Source organism: Choristoneura fumiferana, chromosome 20 (genome assembly GCF_025370935.1).
Source record: "Choristoneura fumiferana chromosome 20, NRCan_CFum_1, whole genome shotgun sequence".
In the NCBI taxonomy this organism is placed as follows: Eukaryota; Metazoa; Arthropoda; class Insecta; order Lepidoptera; family Tortricidae; genus Choristoneura; species Choristoneura fumiferana.
Genome location: NC_133491.1, coordinates 15,083,430 through 15,105,332, shown reverse-complemented (window position 1 = coordinate 15,105,332; position 21,903 = coordinate 15,083,430). Strand labels below are relative to the sequence as shown.

The 21,903-nt window shown below is 38.7% G+C and overlaps 1 protein-coding gene across 1 annotated transcript in view; it reads left to right on the top strand.

Annotated features, from left to right (window-relative positions):
- LOC141438909 (uncharacterized) overlaps nt 1–21,903 on the top strand; it is a gene marked incomplete in the record, with an annotated part of 123,085 nt that overhangs the window by 59,883 nt on the left and 41,299 nt on the right. The window contains 1 exon segment of the mRNA XM_074102964.1: nt 9,359–9,597. Coding sequence (XP_073959065.1) covers nt 9,359–9,597 — 239 coding nt within the window.

Genomic DNA, 21,903 nt, shown 5'->3' with positions numbered 1-21,903 from the left:
TTTCACAAAGTCTTTATTTGACAAAGTACCTATCATAAATAGAATATAAAAATATTTATTTGGCAAACTATTCATTTATTCTTTTCGTCATTTGGCAAAACCACGTTTTTCAAATCAACGTTTGGCAAAAAAAAATGTAACAAAATGTATCCTTTGATAAACAAGTTATTAAGAATAATTTCGAGGTGCCTGTAGATCAGGTTAAATTGTTTAAGCAATAAGTTAGGTTAGGTTAGGATAGAACTGAGACCATAAGAAAAACTAACTACTGTCAGTACCTATAGTTAGTTGGTTAGGTTAGATAGAACTGCGACCTTAAGGAATGCGAAACAAAAACGAGCCACGAGAACCAAATCCTACCAATTTAAATATGTTATGTATCATGATTGGTTTTTTGGAGTCTTTTTGTATTTTTTATTTCAACTCCAAATTTGTTACTTTTACGTACAGTCACGATCGTTAATTTGCGACCCACTTTAGATCGAATGTCATTTTGTATGACAATTCAAAGGACTTTTTCACGAAATGGGTCCCAAATCAACGATCGTCACCGTACGGAACCCACAGTGAGCGAGACTGACTCGCACGTGGGCGGTTATTTTGTTTGATCATGCTTACGAACAATTTACACAACTAATTATAAGCTCGATTCATATTCGACTAATTCATATTCGCCAGGCTATTAAAGCTTTTACTACGACCAGAAATTATTATACGTAACCAGCGACCGCTCTGCGAATTCTCTTTTCATTGCGTGGTCGACACGTTTCTCATACAGTGGTTAGTTGGAAACAGGCGCAATGAATGAGAAATTATGAAAATTGTCATGTCGTATCAGGCCCAAGTACAAAATTCGAACTTCGTATATTGCCGTCCCGCTGATGCTTAACTTATTTAATACGAGAGTGAGAGAGACGGTATATAGGATACGAACTTGGATTTTCGAATTTCGTAGTAGCCCACCAGGAAAGTGATAAATTCTGCGCTCGCGCAGCCGTGAACATAAACTCGCTTTGAAGTCGTGTGGTGGCGCTGCGGTCGACTTGTTATAAAACGATACTAATAAGAATAGTTAGGAGAGCAAATAAAAGACAATAGTTAACCATTAATGTTACTGTTTTATTGTCAATGTCGTTGATGTCCCATAGTTTCCTAGAAGCCATCCTATTATATCTATAATCTTATTCCTTTAAGCCAGCGGTTCCCAAACTTTTTTTTTCGACGAAGCCCTATTGGAAACTAATTATTTACCGGAGCTCTAAAATAGTCAAAAGCTATTAATTTGACAGGAGTTTGGACTCTGCAACCTTACGGTAGGTAGGTACACCATAAGTATTTAGTTTGATTGTGGATTTGCGGAGCCCCCGCAGAAGCTTGGCGGACCCCCGGGGTTCCGCGGAGCACACTTTGAGAATGACTGCTTTAAACGAACACTTGTATATACAAGGTGGGCCCTGCAATACGAGGAACAAATTCAACCACAGCTTCCACTCTTCATCTTGAGCTAATTTAGTTCTACAACTTGAAAATAACTTGTATTATGATTATTATTATAGTTTAAAGTTTAATTAGCAAGCAATGTATTGCGAAATCGCTCATTTTGTTACGTGACAGGCGATGTCATTTAGGCTATTGGATGCCGTACATTGAAAATACCATTTAATTTGTTTGGATTAAACATAATGACAAAATTATTTAATTTTTTAAAGTTGCAGCACTAAAGTAGTTCCATTTGAGTAGCAGAACCTGTGTTTTAATTTTTTGCTCCTGTTACAGGGCCAACCCGGTATATTTTCAGCTTTATAGTGGAAGAAAATATCTCAAAGAAACTTGCGCACTGACTGCGAAATTCAATTGTATGTGTGAAGTTCTCGATCCGCACCCGTGCGTAGAAACTACGGTCCAAGCCCTCTCATTCTGAAAGGAGGCCTTTGCCCAGCTGTGGGACGGATATAGGCCAAGATGATGATGATTTATTTCGGTGTTTCAGAAACGAAAAATAAATGCTTTATGGGAGTTTTCGGGGGCGAACATTCGAGCTAATTAGCTTGGTTGCATCTCTAAGGAAACGCGTTTTTCCGAGTTTTAGAAAAATAAATACGTGCAAAGCTTGGTTGCTCAGGTAATCAATCGCAGAAATCAAGAGCCAAAAATACTGGATTTTACAAGGCTCTAATAGCATCATCCTGTCAGCCGAAAGACGTCCACTGCTGGACATAGGCCTCTCCACTCAGACCGGTCTTGTGCTTTCCGCATCCACCGCGATCCCGCGATCTTAACCAAGTCGTCGCTCCATCTTGTTGAAGGCTCTAATATATCTACTTATAAATCTATATTTGCCGTGTTTATGTTGAAAGATTAACTTAATAAACATAGCTGCCGGGGAACTTCCCCTCAATCCCTCTAGTATTGCGGGTGTCCCTGGGCAACGGTAATTGCCTGGGTGACCCCTCCCCTCCTAGTCTCGTAAGACCCATGCTAAATTTTCATTACAATTTAGTACTTAATATCAATAAAAAAGGTTGATATTTGGTTGATGTTTGTCCTGAATTTAATATGCTGAGCTTTATGAAGCTAAAATAGGTACGAATGCACGCAGTCTTAAGTGTATGTATGTTAATATTTTGTAGAACGCATAATTGTCTTTGGTTTTGCTGTAACAGTGAGACGAACAGTGATACTTTTGACAGTACTGTTCCGTGTCGGCGTGTGCATACAAACCGTACTGTGGTGTCTGTGGTATACTGTTTAGTTTCACTGTCCTGCCCTCGTGTGAAATAAGCACAAAAGGTCTATACTACGAAGTGCAAATTCAATTCGTACTTATATTTTGAACATGAAACTACCGTGACACTCACTCATACTAAATGATATTGTAACGGATAACTCACGTCTTAAATCGAGTTTAGCTCGACATGATCCTGTGATGAAGGGCTACGAAACAGTCCGAAACAAGTCGAGCTGAACTCGATTTAAGACGTGAGTTATTCGTTACCATATCATTTAATATGACGTTTATATTATTTAATTTGCCGCTAACCATTGTTTCTTGTAAATCGTATTTTTTACCCCACGAGACAGGCCATGTCATGCCTAGTGTGGGGGTCAGTACAAATGTATTCTGCGTCTTTAATATTTTTGGAAATAAACTATTTGTATTTGTATTTTTGTAAATGAAATCTTGTTCCATGGTAAAAAAAAATACGAGAGCGAGAGCTACATTGAAAATACAAACTGAAATATAGATGCACAGAAAAACCAGAAAAATAAGACCATCACTGGGAATCGAACCCAGGTCCTCGGTAATCCGTACCGCGTGCTATACCGCTACACCACTGATGGTCAACGGTACCGACACGAATTTCCCCTATGCACCTCATATCTCAGCTTGTCCAAACCAATCTTAATTTGATTGCTTAGTAACGACATCTCTTGTCCGGGTGAGCGGTTAGTTCCAATGGAGTGCCGAAAAAGTTTCTCGATGAGGGCTACGGCATAGATGTCGCTAGCGTCACTGCTTAAGTGGCTAAATAAAAAACAAACAAGCTGAGATATGAGGTGCATAGGGGAAATTCGTGTCGGTACCGTTGACCATCAGTGGTGTAGCGGTATAGCACGCGGTACGGATTACCGAGGGTTCGATTCCCAGTGATGGTCTTATTTTTCTGGTTTTTCTGTGCATCTATATTTCAGTTTGTATTTTCAATTTAGGTTTTACGGGATGACCGTAAAAGTAAAAATTTGGAATTGAAATAAAAACTACAAAAAGATTCGAAAAAACCAATCTTAGCGAGAGCTACGTTACGATAAAAACTTTGATTTTCGAAGTAACGTAGTAGCCCCCCTGATAACTCCATAGCTGGGCACAGGACGATTTTCTCACGTGCGCCCGCGCACTGCTCGTTCGCGAAATGATGACTGCAGCGTTCGCGGAACGGAGTGCTTGAACGATATTGTTATAAACTTATAATGCCGCACTTAAAGATGTGTGATGGATCTTGAACTTTGCCGTTTAAACATTTCAAGGTTCCATGCCGATAAGAGTGTAACTCTCGCTTATCCATCGCTGTCTGTTCGTCTGTCACAGGGCAGTAAGTATTCTGAATCGAAGTGAACATTTGTCTTGATATTTTCACTGTAACATTAAAAAAATAAGATGTTAATTAAAGAGGGTCCGCATTAAATTTACATCATTAATACTAATTAGATATTGCAATCAGAGGAGTTAAGTGAAATGATGAGATTATAATAATTCTAACCTATATATTACATCCCACTGCAGGGCCACAGGCTTCGTCTCAGAGTGAGAGGGTTTAGACCCTTGTTCCCACGCCGCCATTGATTGAATTACTTTGCAGGTTTATGCAGGATTCCTCACAAAGGTTTCCTTCATAGTTAAGCTTGACGTAAATTTCAAACATATAATTTCCAACATGAATTTCGAAAAATTTAGAAATGTGTGCCCGGATTCGAATCCACGATCCTCTGCTTGAGAGTTCTTAGAATTCAAACCGCTAGACCACCGCGGCTATTATTATGATGAGATGAGATTCTATTTTAGACAAAATGGGATACGGCATTATGACAAATAAAATTATAAGAAAAGGGGAAGATGACGAATAAACCTATTGGCACCCTCTTAAGCCCTTCTAGTAAAACAACCAGTCCCGACTGCAAAATAATACTCGACCGTTCCTATCAAAACAATCCCAAACCCGAGATGTAATTATTTATTTGGCTAGATGCGTTTCCTGCCAAACCGCGGGCAGCTGCGTGCGCCGCAAACCTATCCAGGAGATTTACATCTTCCGTAGTGTTGTTTGTGAAGAGTTTAGTACGATGGAGGATCAGGTTTTACTCCGCGGTTTTTGGCCCGAGAGATTAGGTAAAAAAATATTGTTCTATCTATTTAGTCCATCAGTTAGCTCATCAGCAAAAGTACCTATCACAAATTCTTTGCCAATCTATTTCCGGACCGGGAGACGAGCTCGGTAGGCCTCCAACAAGATGGCGCGACGACCTGGTTAAGATCGCGGGATCGCGGTGGATGCGGAAAGTACAAGACCGGTCTGAGTGGAGAGCCTTGGGGGAGGCCTATGTCCAGCAGTGAACGTCTTTCGGCTGACATGGTGATGATGATAACTTTTTTTTCTGTCAATCAAACAAAAAACGACAAAGATGAAACGCGTCAAATTACGGGACGGTGACGTGATACGTATTCTTTTTTGTAATGTCACAATAAAAGTTTTCTGTCTGTTTTTCTTTTTCCCATAGAATGGTACCCCATTTTATGGGGTTATCATTAATTAAATATTATGAATAAATAAATATCATGGGACACTTGACACCAATTGACCTTGTCCCAAACTAAGCAAAGCTTGTACTATGGACACTAGGCAACGGATAAACATACTTATAAAGATAAATACATACCTACTTAAATACACATTAACAAGTCCCGAGAACAAACATTCGTATTATTCATACAAATATCTGCCCCGGCCGGGAATCGAACCCGGGATCTCAAGCTTCGTAGTCAGGTTCCCTAACGACTTGGCCATCTGGTCTTCAATTGTCTTGGAAAACTTGGGTGAAAAATAGAAGGAACTAAATATTTTTTTCAATAAAATTGCCCTAGTTTTATCTTTGACTAGGTATTGGTTACTTTCATCATCATCACAGTCACTGTAAGCGTCCCACTACATACTATGCACACGCCTGCTCTCCATTTCTTAGTTTCGTTTCGCAGTGCCTAATTTTCTTAAGTTATCCAAAACGTAACACATCAGAAACTTATTACTTTAATATTCTATCCCTTACCCAAAGTCACTTAAAACGCATAAGATTTTTTTTTTACAGAAATAATAATTTACACGCAAACTTTGTATTCAAATTTCGCGCTTCACAAGCAATCTGTAGGGCTTAATACAGACTATACGACAGTTCTATTCCGGGCCACAGATCGAATATATCGGATGATATTATTGCCGGAATGTTGGCTGCACTGACGCGCGACTGCATCTCGCTACAAACTAGATAAACTAAATCTCAATGGGGGTTTATTGGCATTATTAATTGTTTGCGTTTATTTTTGAGACATTGAAAGGAATGATGACGCTAGTTTGCTCCCGTGTCATTGCCTCTTCTGTAATGCAGAACTCTCTATCCCATGTTCTGTTAAACTGGTTTATTCTTTGCATACACGGAACAACTAACATAATGTTTTGTTTTGTGTTTGTTTACTTACGTCAGGAAACGTCTATGAGATGAGTGACTAGAGGACACTGCAATGTTGCCGAAACGTCGAGGTAAATATTACTAGTGTGTGTTAGCGTGATAGGTCCCTTTAGTGGTATTTTGACTATGAGTGAAAATCACGAAAGTTTAAAACATTAAATCATTGAATTGTCCATGATTTATCTGTTTTTAGATCATTATGATCGTATGAAGTTTAAAGTATCATGTTTTGAACCGTTTAACAACCAAAAACGCCTGTTAATTAATCTACAAAAAAAATTATCAACAAAAAGTCAATAATTTCAACATCGAATCTATTTGCGCTTAACTCTAGCAAAACTTAACAAAACTAAACAAATCAATGGAACTAAACGGCAGAAGTCGTTTAAAGGAATGATGAAACGCGACATCGGCACCATACATAAGTCGAGCCATCGTTAATTCATTTGCCAATTAAAATACTCGGCCGCGCCGTAGCACTTGGCACGGGCCGGGGTTGGATTGTGACTAAACTGAGATAGTTATATTATAACGCTCGGAGAAACAGTTTCAAAGCGAAGAATATTGGTACAAACTCGCTACGAGTATTTTAGTATTTATAATTTACTGGCTTTTTCCCGCGTGGAATTCGGTTATCGCGCGCTGTTCCCTCGGGAACTGTGCATTTTCCGGGATAAAAAGTAGCCTACGTTACTCTCTGGCTCATAAACTATCTCTATACCAAAAATCACGTCGATCCGTCGCTCCATTTCGACGTGAAAGACGAACATACAAACACCATTTAATTACATTGTAAGCTTCAGGTTACATCGTAGAATACTCGTGCATAATTTCGGGTCCGTAGACTTGGCAGTTGAAATTTCAAGATTGTACATTGCGTACAGTCACCAGCATTAATATCTGACACAGCGGAGCGTGCAAAAATATCTGACACATCCTTCCGGCCCTAAAAATAGAGTCGTATCAGATATCTATGCACGCTTGTTGTGTCAGATATTGGTGCTGGTAACTGTACATCCCAGTCCCATGTGGGAATATCGGGGTAAACATGACGATGGGCGGGCCACAGCACTCAAAGAACAGATAACTGTCGGCAGAGAAAAGTCTTCAAATGGTGACCACGAACCAGAAGACGAAGCCTCCCGCTCGATGGACTGACGTCTTCCAGCTGCTCAAAGTCAAAGTCAAATATCTTTATTCAATTTAGGCTATAACAAGCACTTATGAGTGCACTTATGCTGATGATGATGATGATGATTCGACAAATGGGATGTTCAAAGCGAAGTTTTGAGGCACTTCGAGAGGAGGCCTATACCCAGCGGAGGCGATGTAAGCTGGATCATTATGTAAACTGACGGACAAAAACTGACATGGTGAGAAAGGTTCCTTGTGGAACTATGGAACCCTAAAAACTGAATGCTAACGTTGAAAAAACGTTGCTAAAAAGGTCTGTGATCTGTTTAGACAGAGGGCGCTAGCTGCGCCGCTTGATGAATTTACAATACGCTATTAGGGTCGGTCGTCCGTTTGATTTACGAAGCGGCGCGAGCAATAAGCGGTAGCGATTTAGGATTTTTTTGAGCACAGATTAAACAATCTCTTGCTGTCAACGGATTATCGTTGACAGCTGACAGGCTGCTACACCTTACTAAATACGAGGTCCTTTTGCAGTTAAATGTCAATACATATTTCATAAATGGTTCCAAATTAGTAAGTGACTAGTAAATCTACTAAGTGCATTTTTTCCCTGCGATGGCCTTATTGACGGGGTGTAAATGTGGCAGAAAAAAATGTATCTAATGGCTTTAATAACTTTTTTTAGCTAATCACGATTAAACATGAAAAAATATTATAAACACTGCATTGCATGTTAGTCGTAACCTCAGTCATATTAATCGATAAAGAATGATTTGCTATCATACAAACACAAAAAGTAACCAGACGTTGATTTTAGGTTTTAGTGTTGTCGATCGACATTGCAAAATAAATAAATTTAGCATGGATTATCAAAACGTAATTAATTTTTGAAAATTTTCAAGGAAAAATGTATTGCTTACATTTATTTGACACAAAAAAGAAGCGGATTAAATCAAACTACTGTACGTGTACTGATGTATTGCGTGCTAAAAGTACGTGTACGAAGAATGTCATATGTTTACTAGACTTTAAATTGCCCTTAAAGTCGGCGTTTCTAACAAAAATAAATTGAGGGTTTTTACATTTTTCTACTATCTCTCTCGTCTCTCGTCCCTTACTCCCAGCCTTGCTAACCCATTTGATTTAGTGGCAAGTTGGTTGATTGCCTACTAATGACGTTCAGTTTATAGGTAATCCTGGTTTAGTAATTATTGGTAGCGGCTAATGAATGTTAAAAGCCCGTTTTTGTTCGTCTGTTAATGTTTTTATTGGTTCCCTTCAGTTTATGCGTGGAAGGATTGATTTGTTCCCGCTAATAGTCCACTTTGGTTAAAATTAGAGTAATAAAAGAAGTTAGGAAGAACTCTTAAGAAAATAAATGTCTGTGGATTTTTCTTGATAAAGTCATCCGTATAAAATATCGGTAAAACATTGGAAAATATCAAATGCGCTGATTCGGAAAGATTATTTTGTAGTTTTTTATTTTATTTTGTAAACTCAATTTTATTTCAATGGAAAGTTTTATATTGTGACTTATCTTAGTTGTGATTACACACCACTATTGGCGTATGCAAGCGAGATTTTTAATTAGTTGGTCGGTTTCCCCGGTGGTTCAGTTGGTAGGACATCTCTGACGCGTAAAAACAGTCACCAGCATTAATATCTGCCACAGCGGAGCGTGTAAAAATATCTGACACGTCCTTCCGGCCCTAGAAATAGAGCCGTATCAGATATTTATGCACGCTTGTTGTGTCAGATATTGGGGCAGGTGACTGTACATTCGAACAAACTCAATCATGTAACAGGGTGGAAGCTTTGTAGTATTATGTCATGTTAACATCCTATAATTTTGTGAAGGAAATCATAGTAAAATTGTTTATTAAAAGGTTTCACCCTGGTACATGAATGTCTGAATGAACTGTCTGGTGATTCGATAATCGTAGTCCTTTATAAAATATCTTTATTTTGTTTTTTTAATTCCCAGATCCTTCGAAACTGATCAAGCGCAAGAAGTCCACAGAAGACGTGCGCTCCCCCCTCGGCGGGGAGGGGTCCCTGACTAGCGAAGAGGGGGAGGAAGGGGGCGCGAGGCGCAAGAAGGCGAGGACCACCTTCACGGGGAGACAGATCTTCGAGCTGGAGAAGCTGTTTGAAGTGAAGAAGTACTTGTCTTCTGGAGAACGCGCTGACATGGCCAAGCTGCTTAATGTTACAGAGACTCAGGTAAGATTTGTAACAATTAAAACCTTTCAGTGTGATTATAACATTTATGTGTTGACTATACCTAGGTACACTTTTGAAGATTTTAGTAAAAAAACAAATAACATGAAATTGACATTTCCTGACCATCTTCAATTCCAGTAGAAAACTGGTGGTCCCACCCCCTGTAATTAATACTCAATTTCACCACTCCAAGAGTTGTTCATTATACCCCGTCTGTCATTGGGGTCCATTATCACCTCGGAGCGTATTAGTCGGCTCACACTCCCGCGCACAATTACTCAACCCGTGAATCCTGCGCCTGCGCACATGTCAAGTGACAGCTCACGTCATTGTGATTTATCGCATGCCATATTGGTTTTTCTGGCATTTAATTGTGGTGCTTCGTATTAAATAAGTTTTATTTATGCAATTCTTCCGTGGATGCCGTAAGAGGGACAAAGGATATAGGCTAAGGTATACCGTAGGCGACAGGCTAGCAACCTGTCACTATCGTACCGTTTTTGTCAAACTTTAAACCTAAAATTGCTAAAAGTGGCTCCGAAGCGGTAACGTTTCGTGTGCTTTGCCTTTATTTGGGAATACAAGCGTGATGTGTGTGTGTGTGTGTGTGTATTTATTTATTAAATGCAATTCACATGTCAATAAGTACAATATAGCACTTTAACTTATTCTGATTACTTTTTTTTACTTATTCTGCTAGCAGGCTTGTGCCCAGCTGTGGGATGTATAGTAGTATATAGATTGAGATGATGATGAATCACAGACCTTTTATTTGATATTTTGAATTAAACGGTAAAGTAAGCAAAATGTTTTCATTTTATTTTTAGGTTTGTTAAAAATTCAATTATCGTAATTAATTCTTCGTGTTTGGGTATAAGTGTGTCAAATTTCAACACAACCAGTCTATGTAGTCTAGTAGCTTCGAAGCAAAGCTGTGTCAGACGGACAAACAGACACACCAGTGATCCTAAAAAGGTTCCGTTTTGTCCACAGCCGTCTTAGGGCAAGCCAAGGCCCTTGGGCATCAAAGAATATGGAGCTCCATTGGAAACTCTAACTCAAAGTCAAAGTCAATTACTCAATTTAGGCAACAAAAAATGCTTATGAATGTAAGAAAAAAAACTAGCGAAAAAACCTCTATTGACAAGAATCCGACGAGAAACTCAACGAGGTATATACTTTTAGCCGACTGCCCAAACGGGGTTATATTTTTGGCATTGGCAAAAATAACTAATCCATTTAGATAAAATGAATATGACTGACTTTCAGACCCCTGTGAGGTCGGGGCCTTGGGCATGGGCTCTGCGTGCCCTTAGGGATCATCTATGAATTACATCACACAGTTAAGGGGGGGGGGAGGGTGTGCTAAAAATGGTCAAAATTGGTGTGACGAACTCTATGGATGGCCCCTAATAGGAAAGACGGTACTTACTGGTTTTTTCATTTCGATTTATGGAACTCTAAAAACGCCTACACTTCCACCATATGACAATATCTCAGAACTATTGGTAAATGGTGTCAGCAATCCAATTAGTCGGCACTCCGGCGCACTTACTCAATCGGCGCATGCGCGCGCGTAAACATTAAACAAATGACAGCCGCTGTTCGGGGAATCTACAGAATTAAGCGGTTCAGAGTGTAGTGTACACACGTGTTGGGCGTGGGGCGAGTCATAAGCGATGGCGATTGTACTGAGAGAGATTTTATAGAAAGAACGAGAAGCATGAGTAGTGAGTAAGCCACAAAGGATTTTTATACTCCATTTATTTTTCACACGTTTTAAATGAAACAACGAACAATTTAAAATTGTGTTAACTTTTATAATAAACACACAAACACAAACATCGCGCCTGTATTCCCAAACGTTATCTCTTCGGAGCCACTTTTAGCAATTTTAGGTTTTCAGTTTGACAAAAACGGTACAATAGTGTGACAGGTTGCCTACGGTATACCTTAACCTATATCCTCAGTCGTCTCTTACGACATCCACGGTAGAAATGGAGAGGTGTTATTCTAACACGACACCACATGGGTATAGCATTTGTAATTTTTAGAATAAATAAACATGTTTTTGTCCATTTGTGTTCGAAATACCGAGAAACGTGTGTTTGTTCCCGTATTTGACCGTTAATTTCAATCCAAAATTAAACGGAGTACCTATATGTTCAGTACCTAGCGAGTTTACAAGCGATAGCGGATTTTCGGGGAATCTACCGAATGAAACGGTTCAAAGTGTACAGTCGATGCCCTAAAGTATCCACTTTTCTGTGCGATTAGTGTGAAAAACTGGAAACTTGTATATTAGGGAGCCCACGGTATACAGGGCTCTGAACATTGGGCTATAATTAAAAGCAAGTTTCGATTCTATACTGTTCTTGTAACAATTTCCAATACTTAACTAAATAATTCTATTTATTTACTCAATAACTTGTACCACACAGTTAAACGTTTCGGAGATAATTATACTATCACCGCAGGGGGGGGGGTGAAGTCCCCCGCGTCGTGACTAGACACACATGGCGTCACTAATTAAAACTACGGTGTTATAATGAGTGTCGTTACCATCGCGAAGGAGTCGTGTCGTATGATGTACCTAAACATTGTGGTAATCTAGCTTTCCGTTTCCACCAGAGGTGTCATCATCATCATCATGTCAGCCGAGAGACGTCCACTGCTGGACATAGGCCTCCCCCAAGGTTCTCCACTCAGACCGGTCTTGTGCTTTCCGCATCCACCGCGATCCCGCGATCTTAACCAGGTCGTCGCTCCATCTTGTTGGAGGCCTGCCGACAGCTCGTCTCCCGGTCCGCGGACGCCATTCGAGAACGTGACCCCATCGGCCATCAGTCCTGCGAGCAATGTGCCCCGCCCACTGCCACTTCAGATTCGTAATTCTTCGAGCCATGTCGGTAACCTTAGTGGGTTACATCATTTCTGATTTTATCCCGCAGAGAAACCCTGAGCACTCTGAGTAATTTTGAGCCACCAGAGCACCAGAAGTGAGCGAGGAATGCATTTTTCATGAACCAATAGGAACGCTTCATTTACCTATCCTCGAACAGCGCTCTGGTGGAAACGCTGAGCGGAGCGAGGCGAGGAAAATGAAGCGTTCCTATTGGTTAATGAAAACACATTATTCGTAACACATCCTAACACATCTCTGGTTGAAACGCAGTCAAAATGAGTTGGACTCAATTTATGAAATTAAAATTACGCGACCGAAAATACGCGACTCCAACACATCACATAAAAATACGCTCGTTTGGGTTCACCTTAAATCTGTGTGTTGTCTGCGTGTCAGTCAGTCAGGATCGAAAGAAAGAAAAGAAAGAATAAATTTATTTGCCAGAATTCGGCACAGCAAAAAAAATAACACACAACCTTACATACTCTTACCACAGTGTAAGAAAACTCTTACCATCGATTTAGAATACCTTATAATATCGGTAGGGTCTAAATCGATAACTCTTACATGAAATAATAAGTTTTTGGTAAAAATGACATTTTTGATACAAGCTTTTTTTGCCGACTGTATTTTTTGTTGACAGTACTTGTATTATCATTGTCACCGAAACTACATTTGCATACCAAATTTCAAGTCGATGCCATTAACCGTTGAAGAGTTCCGTCCTGTGGAGACGTTCCTGGCCGGACTACCAGGATGTGATTACCAGATTAATGTATTGTCACGCAATTTACATAAGTATACTGAATTTCAAGTCAATCCAACCACTGGAAGTTGGTCGAATTTAACTTGCAATATTTACAGACAGACAGACAGACAACGGGACGGGTGAAACTAAATAAAAAGCTTGTGATAAAAAAAGAAAGAAAAGAAACACTGTGCCGAAAGAAGCAGAAGGGCCATACTCAGCTCAACTCTGTTACTCAGTAGTCTTAATATAGACAAGATAGATAAATTAACTTTATATCTATATATAATAACTTTAATTATCGTCTCTGAGTGCACAGTTGTGAGAATTATTCAAAAGACAGCAATCAACGCGTCGATATGGCTCGAACACGTGAGCTCGTCAGTTTTTTGCTCTCGTTTTTGCAGAGGTCGTTAGAGAGAGATAATTGACGGGGACACGTGCAGACGTGCCTATTGGTTAATTGTTTGCGATATAGGGTTGCCAAACGCGATTTCAATTTTTTGTTCCGGAAAATTGCATAGCAACATTCAATAAATAAATAAATATCATGGGACACTTGACACCAATTGACCTAGTCCCAAACTAAGTAAAGCTTGTACTATGGATAATAGGCAACGGATAAACATACTTATATAGATAAATCCACATTTAAATACATATTAAACATCCAAGACCCGAGAAAAAACATTCGTATCGTTCATACAAATATCTGCCCCGGCCGGGAATTGAACCCGGGACCTCAAGCTTAGTAGTTAGGTTCTCTAAACACTTGGCCATAATGTCCATCCGCTCGTCAATATATGAATTCTTAGTAGATGGAGTTTCAAGCAATGCTAGTAGCTTATTGTTATCTTTAAACGAAAGAGCAAACCGTGCTTAAACCGCGCCATTTTGTTTACATAGACAACATTAGTGACGTCATTCACCGCTTTATTACGGCCGCTATATGACGGCACCTAGAAAACCAAAGCTTTACTGAATCAGGCGTTACTTTCCGGAGGTCCATATCAATGATCTAAAAAAGTTTTTGCTAACCTGCGACTTCAAAATAGCTAGGTGTACGCAAAAAATGTGTGTTCATGCAGCTTCTCCACCTCTACACTGTAAGAACACACACAAACCGAAATGTCACCACCCCCACACTATACTGACACATTTCGAATTCAATCAGAGTTCATCCAATTAAAAAAAAAAACGAGCAAAGCCCGGTCAACCAGGAATACTTATTGTGATACGTAACTCCAAAAACGAAGAACTCTTCTTCGAATTGGATCATTAACGCCCTGTTTTAAACCGTCCCTTCCTAAAATGTTATTTTAATGCTACACTAATTGATCTATTTCTTTCCCTTTGACTGTAATAACTACCAAACAACTTTAAAAAATAACCCTTAACGCGTTCACAATAAGGTCTTCTATTCCTCAGCACTTAGAACCAATTGAGCCGTCCGCAGGGATTAGACTATACAGGCTGATTCAAATTGATATTAATTCTGAGAATAATTTGGTTTCTGCTGATTCTAGAATTAATTGGTCTCGCTTTGGTAAAGACACTAAGGGGCTGTTTCACCGTCCATTGATTAGTGTTAACTGACGGGTAAATGTGATGCCGTCTCCGTCTATTCGAACAAAACAAATAGAGATGGCATCACATTTTTTTAACCGTCAGTTAACAGTAATCAATGGATGGTGAAACAGTCCCTAAGTATATTTTGTTTATTTTAGCATTAGGGAAAGGGTAAATAATCTAGACGAGTCTTTTTATTCAAAAAACGCTTTAATAAATACATAGTTATGAAATGAAAAGAATCTACCTAAATGGTCTTGTTATACAAGGTATTAATTAAATAACTAGAGTCTGGCTAAGGAAAGATGAACCTGCAAAACCGCGGCAAATTAAAAAAAATGCAGATGGTATCACCAGGTATCACCATAGAATAAGTAATAGTACAAGCCCAGAAGCTTCTCTGTCGTACAAGTGACGATTAGGCATAATAATCGTGCCTGCTTTATGCTTCTCTGTCTATCGCATGCCTATTGGAAAATAAGTAATTATTTAAAACGATATGTTGAACATAGAAACGAATATTTTTGAGAAAAAGTGAATATTAGGAACCACAGTTGTATTGACCAGTTCTGAAAGGGATAATTATCAAAATATTTTGTTATGTCTACTAACCTACACATTCGGTCACCGCGTCTAAACACTTATTTCTGTTTGAACAAGGCTTCCCTCTGCTTATTTTTGATTGAATTTGCTTATCATGGTTAAAATAATCTGTGGCACAACAACTTTATTTCAAGTGTCTGTTTTCTTATACTCTTTGGTCTGTTTGCCCATGACATTGGAATAATGTTGCCAATCAAATAATAGCTGGGTTCAGCTTTCATGAGCCAAACTATTAAAAGCCCTAGACACCCAAAAACATTTTTTTATTTTAAGTTAGTTCATCGGATTGATTTTCGAATACCTAGTTTTTTATATTTGTGTGTTTTGCTAAGCCAGTAGTTCTACTTTATTTCTAATTCTACGAGTACACCCATAATATTTTGTATTTGTTACATGCGCTGCGCCGTTTTTTGAACAAATAGGTACCTTTTTTAAAGATGTTTTAATAGAATTGGTCTTTGGTCACAGTAAACAATAATCCCTTGTTTTTCTCTGTATTTAAACGGTTGTATAACATTATAAATGCAAAATCGTGTGTGTGTGTTTTACAATATAATATAACTATATTTATCCTTTAAATAGCCTATACCTTGGTCTCCTCAACTCAGACAAAAAGATAAGGTATATAGAGATTTTCCAAGGTACCATCAGCCAAATATATGGTCAAAAGTTGATAATCGTTTGCATGTCATAAAACAATAATGCCAATAGACGTGTCTGTCAACTTGAAAGTTAGACTTTAGCGACATATTTATTTGATAGGAACTTGGTTCAAAATTGACAGACCACTTATTTGGCTGATGGTACACAATAAGTGGCTTTATCGCTTCAGACCGATCTCTTCCAGGTAACCTTTACAGTAGAGAGAAGTAAGGATATCTTAGCAGGTCCATCTTGCTCGCTAATCCTACCGTGAAGCAGCAGTGCTTGCACTGTTGTGTTTCGGCGTGGAGAATAAGACAGCCGGTGAAATAACTGGCACTTGAGGTATCCCATCTCAGCCCTCTAGGTTGGCAACGCATCTGTAAAACTTCTGGTGTTGCAGATGTTTATGGGCGGTGGTGATCTCTTACCACCAGGAGACCCACTTGCTCGTTTGCCATCGAGTCAAATAAAAAAAAAAAAGGTGGTGCAATTTACAGTAGTATTAAAAGTCTCCGTAAAATAAACACTCTGTACGCGACCGTTCTCACCATATGTCATTTGTTAAGTGCGTTTTTGTCCCCCGGGTCGCGATCAAAGAGTAAACGAAGTGCTGTAGAACTGCCATGACTCTGTCTCAAATTTACTTCGCTACTACTTTCTTGTCAATTAGTAGCCCGCTACTGGTTTTATTTATTTTATTACTATTTTTAAGTAGCTTGCCAGATAAATCATTAGAATGAATTTATGATCTGTTTTGAATTCAATTGTTGATATTTTAATAAATAAAAAAACGAAATTCATTATTGACGTAGTATAACAAGGAAACAAAAAAGTTGTATAACAAAAAATTTAACCGACTACAAAAAACCATGAAAATAATTTTCTACCAGTCTGAAGTCGGTGCCTCATCACGAGTCAGCACCTAGTCGAACCTATAGTGGACCTATAGTCGCCTACCTCACCTACGCACTACATATTGGGCTTCAATCACTCCTGCTGGCTCGTGCTGAGGCACCGACTTCAGACTGATAGAAAATTATTTCCATGGTTTTTTGTAGTCTGTTCAATTTTTTGTTATAATTTTTTTTCACCCTTTTTAGTGTAATCTAAGATACAATAATTTCATGTCAACTGCTCGTCACCTTTTGCAAAAGATTGCTTTTTCCGATGCAGAGACTTTCTATATTGAGAAGTCTTGGTGCTTCACCACCCATTCCATTTCACCATATGCATTACGAGGAGCATAAATTGCTTAGCAACTGTGTTAAAGTGATTGAAATACTACTCTACCCATGAAATACTTGTTATTGAGTAGTAACTCCGATGGTCAATGTGGTCTTCATTATCAGTTCCACTTCACCAAATGATGATTTTCAAGAGCGAATGCCCGAGCTTCTACGAAATATATCAAAATTACCATAGGTGTCCCTACAATATTTGAAGAGTTCCCTCTATTTCCTTAGGATCCAATCATCAGATCCTGATTTGTTGCTTATGGGACCTAATTGTAAGCATTTCTAGATGAATGCAAAAAAAAAATTCAAATCGGTTCATAAATGACGGAGTTCTGAGGTAACAAACATAAAAAAAATACAACCGAATAGATAACCTCCTCTTTTTTTTGAAGTCGGTTAAAAATTAGGCACGGAATAGGTCTACACCATGAAAATGGTTGCCGGTTTTAGCAAATGTTGCTGGTTTTCATTTTCAGGCCAGTCCCTTTGGCAAGGGTGGCCGCTTCTACGCCATTGACAAATATAGTGTTTAGCTATTTTTCATAAAATTTTTGCTCATAAGTACAAGAATTCGACTGTTCATTAGAATCACACCTCAAATCATTACGCCAAAATGTAAATGGCTGGCATAGGGCCGGGTAGCATAACGAAAACGTCTGGTTCAAGCTTCAAACCGTAGTTGGACTTACCCTCTGTGCAATTACAAGTGTAATCTTTGACACACTCGTTTAAGCGGTTTTACACATCTGTGTTTTTGTATAGTCCTGACACTTTTTACTGGAAGGCGGCTATTTTTATAATGACTTGTCAATTTTGTAATAGAGCTGGAGTGGTTCCAGGTTGTTTATTAATTCATGGACTATGTTCTTCTTTGTTTCCAATGCGATGCTAATTACTTAGATTCAATTGAAAAAAAAAAAGTGTTGCCACAAACAAGTCAAAGTCAATCTTTATTCAATTTAGGCTATAACAAGCACTTATGAATGTCAAAAAAAATCTACCACCGGTTCGGAAAAACCTCTGTTGAGAAGAATCCGGCAAAAAACTCAACGAGTCATTTATTTTTTTCAACAGATTTACAATGTTGTTTAAAGATTATAAATTAATTATTTAGCACAGCCATACATTTTGTAACACAGTAGATTCGCTATTTGCAGTAACCGATCGCCTATGCGGATTGAATTCATTTCCAGATATCAATGTCCATGATATAATGACTAATTTTAAAGAAAAAGGTAGTAAACAAAACTTCTTCTTCGTCAAACTTCTTCTTCTTTCGTTTGTGTTTAATAAATGACTTACAATCGCAATAAATCAATATCAAACCAACCTTAAAAAACTCTATGACATATAGCAATATTGAGCTCTTAAGTGTTGCCAGGACTATAATTTGCATAAGAAAAAAAAACTGCTCATGCATAAAATATAATTGCCTTTATTGACCTTAAGAATAGCCCCTTATGGTTTAAAATAGCCAAGCAGCGTTTCATCCTTCCGAAATTTGAAACTGCTTCGATAAGCAAAGTCTTGCGCTTCAAATGCAGTTTTTATCCAAACTTGAACTCTTTGTGCTGGTAACAGAGTCCATGGTGCTAAAAAGAGGCGGCAAAGCTGTGTTGGTTATGTCGATATTACTGAAAGATATGTAATAATATGATATTATGTGAGAGTTATGATATTGGATAGCTTATTGATACTCGTACGAATAAATTTTAGTACGGAAGGGTGACTTTTGATACGTTTGTATTTCAACTTATAACACCCGCATATATTGTGTTTTATGTACTACTAGCTTTTGCCCGTAGCTTCGCCCGCGTGGAGTTCGGTTATCGCGCGCTGTTCCCTCGGGAACTGTGCATTTTCCCAGGATAAAAAGTAGCCAACGTCCCTCTCTGGCCCATAAACTATGCCAAAAATCACGTCGATCCGTCGCTCCGTTTCGACGTGAAAGACGGACAAACATACACACACTTTCGCATTCTGTAATTTTACTTGCTTCACTAACTTTTCTTTTAAGCTAGCGGTTGCTCGTGACTTTGTCTGTAAAGGATTTCTTTAACACTATCCCACAGGAACTATGCAATTTTCCGGTATTAAACTATCCTATATCCCAGGGTCGTAAACTGTATACCAAATTTTAACCAGTTACTTTGGCATTTATAGCTTTTAATGATTAGATATGCTAGTGTTAATTATACCTACTGAAATCTCAGACATCCCACTTTCTTCTCAAATAACTTTCTTCTCTTTTGGTATATTATTTATGCTTGCCGTGCTTTATGCTTGCATTAAAAAAACAATGATAGACCAACCCGGCGCACAGAAATACCCGCCCTTTGCGTCTAATTTGGGGCTGACAACAAATCATTAAGTGGCTTTAGGGTTGCCATAAAAATATTTTTTAATTAGAATTGGTGAACAATGTTTTTATGTTTTTTAAAGAATGTTGTGCTATAAGTAAAAGGTAATAAAATAAAGAAATAAGACCACAATATTCTACGTACTCGTAAATGTTTTATATCTTTGATGTAAAAAAACTCGAACATGGCAACAATTTTCTATATTAATTTCGAATTGGTGGTAGATTTTTTCACATTAATAAGTGTTTGTCTTGTCATAGCGTATTAAAATAAAATGGGTCTTGTTTTTTATACCACCTCCTTAATGTCGCACTCTAAATAAAAGAAGGACGTGGGGCCTCATCCCAAATAAAATAGTTTTGATGCAGAGTCGTCTGACTACACAGATTCCAATGTTAAGTCAGTGTAACTAATAGATCATTTTTACTTCTGAATCCTTTTCCATAAAACATCATCGCTTAGTAATCATATTATGCAGAGACAAAGATTAAATCATCAAATTGATTTAGACTTTGATTTTCTCCGATCGGCTGGTGCGCTGCGCGGGCGCATGGGGGCATCAAACGGCGCCGCTCATTAGCTCACGACGCTGCGGCGCGCTCGCGCCACGTATGATCCGTTTTGCCAAAGTCGCTGTGTATAATGTCTAGAACAGTGGTTCCGAACCTAGGGGTAATTACTCCCGCGGGGGTAAATCAGCTATTCTCTGGGGGTATCAAAGAACCTAATAATTAAGACCTAATCTAATTAAATAAGGAGCTAGATAGTAAAAATAAAAATGACAGATCGCCGCTCAGTAAGTACCTACCTATCGCACGTGGCATCTCTTTCTAGCTGTTATTTTTGCTTATTCCATTGTTAAAAAAAAATCAACATTGTAAGCCTGGTTTTAAATATTCAAAGTACGGCTATGGATTCACGGATATGGATTATTAGGAGTGTCCTGTCCAGTGGTGATGTAGCGGTATAGCACGTGGCACGGAATGCCGAGGACCTGGGTTCGATTCCCAGCGCTGGTCTATTTTTCTGGTTTTTCTGTGCATCTATGTTTCAGTTTGATTTTCGATATTATGAGAGCGCCTAATCCGCGGATAAAGATATGTATAAATGGGTCTAGTTGACTTTTCTTCTTCGTCGTGTTCTTCATTTCCGAAGGTCGTGCCCATCTTATAAGCCTTAACAGACGTCGAGGAATTGGTTCCACACCACTCTGTCCTCGGCCTGTTTCAGAGCTGGAGGCAAAGTGAGCCCCGTGATCGCCTTAATTTGATCTAGTTTGACGGACATAGATTTATCATCATCATCAGCCGGAAGACGTCCACTGCTGAACAAAGGCCTCCCCCTTATAACGCCACAATGAACGCAACTCGCATCCACCCGTTGCCCGCAACTCTTACGACGTCAGTCCACCTAGTGGGAGGCATGCCAACGCTTCGTCTTCCGGATTCTTTGAACGATGTGGCCCGCCCATTGCCACTTCAACTTGAGTATTTTTAGAGCTATGTCGGTTGTTTAGTTAACAATGAACACGGAGTAAATCCAAGTAGGTATCAAAAAATACTACGCAACGTCATATGATTTAATTATAACCTCAGAAGGTTAACGTGTAGTGACAAAAGGAAAGCTAACGAACCGGAAGGCGGGCGGGCCTATTAACCAAACATATTAATTTAAATTATCCTCCGCCGGCTGGGTGGCTAAAAAGGAAAAAAATGGCCGCCGCTTGATGAAGAACGGTTCTGTATATAAAAGATTATTTCAGAGAGCTCAAATTCAAATTCAAAAATTCAAATTCAAATGATTTATTCAGTAAATAGGCCGCAACGGGCACTTTTACACGCCATTTTTTAAACTACCAGCGCTTTCGGAAAGACCATCATTGCCAAGAAGAATGCGCCGCAAGAAACTTGGCAGAAAGTCATTTTTTCATAAGAATATAATTACAAATAAAATACTGAAAAACAATATTAAACAATTAAAATAATAATAATAAAAATACAGGGATGTATTGTCCCTTAGTTACAATACTAAACACTAACTACTTATATCTAAACTATATCTACGTTCAGTGGAAGTGTAGAATGCTTCCGCCGTCATAAATTTTAAAATTCTCAACATCATAAGATTCAAGATATGTTTTGACTAGACTGTGCGATCTCACAAACATCATTATACAACCCACTGCTCACAGGCCTCCTCTCAAAATAAAAGGGCTTGGGCCGTAGTTCCCACGCGGGCCCA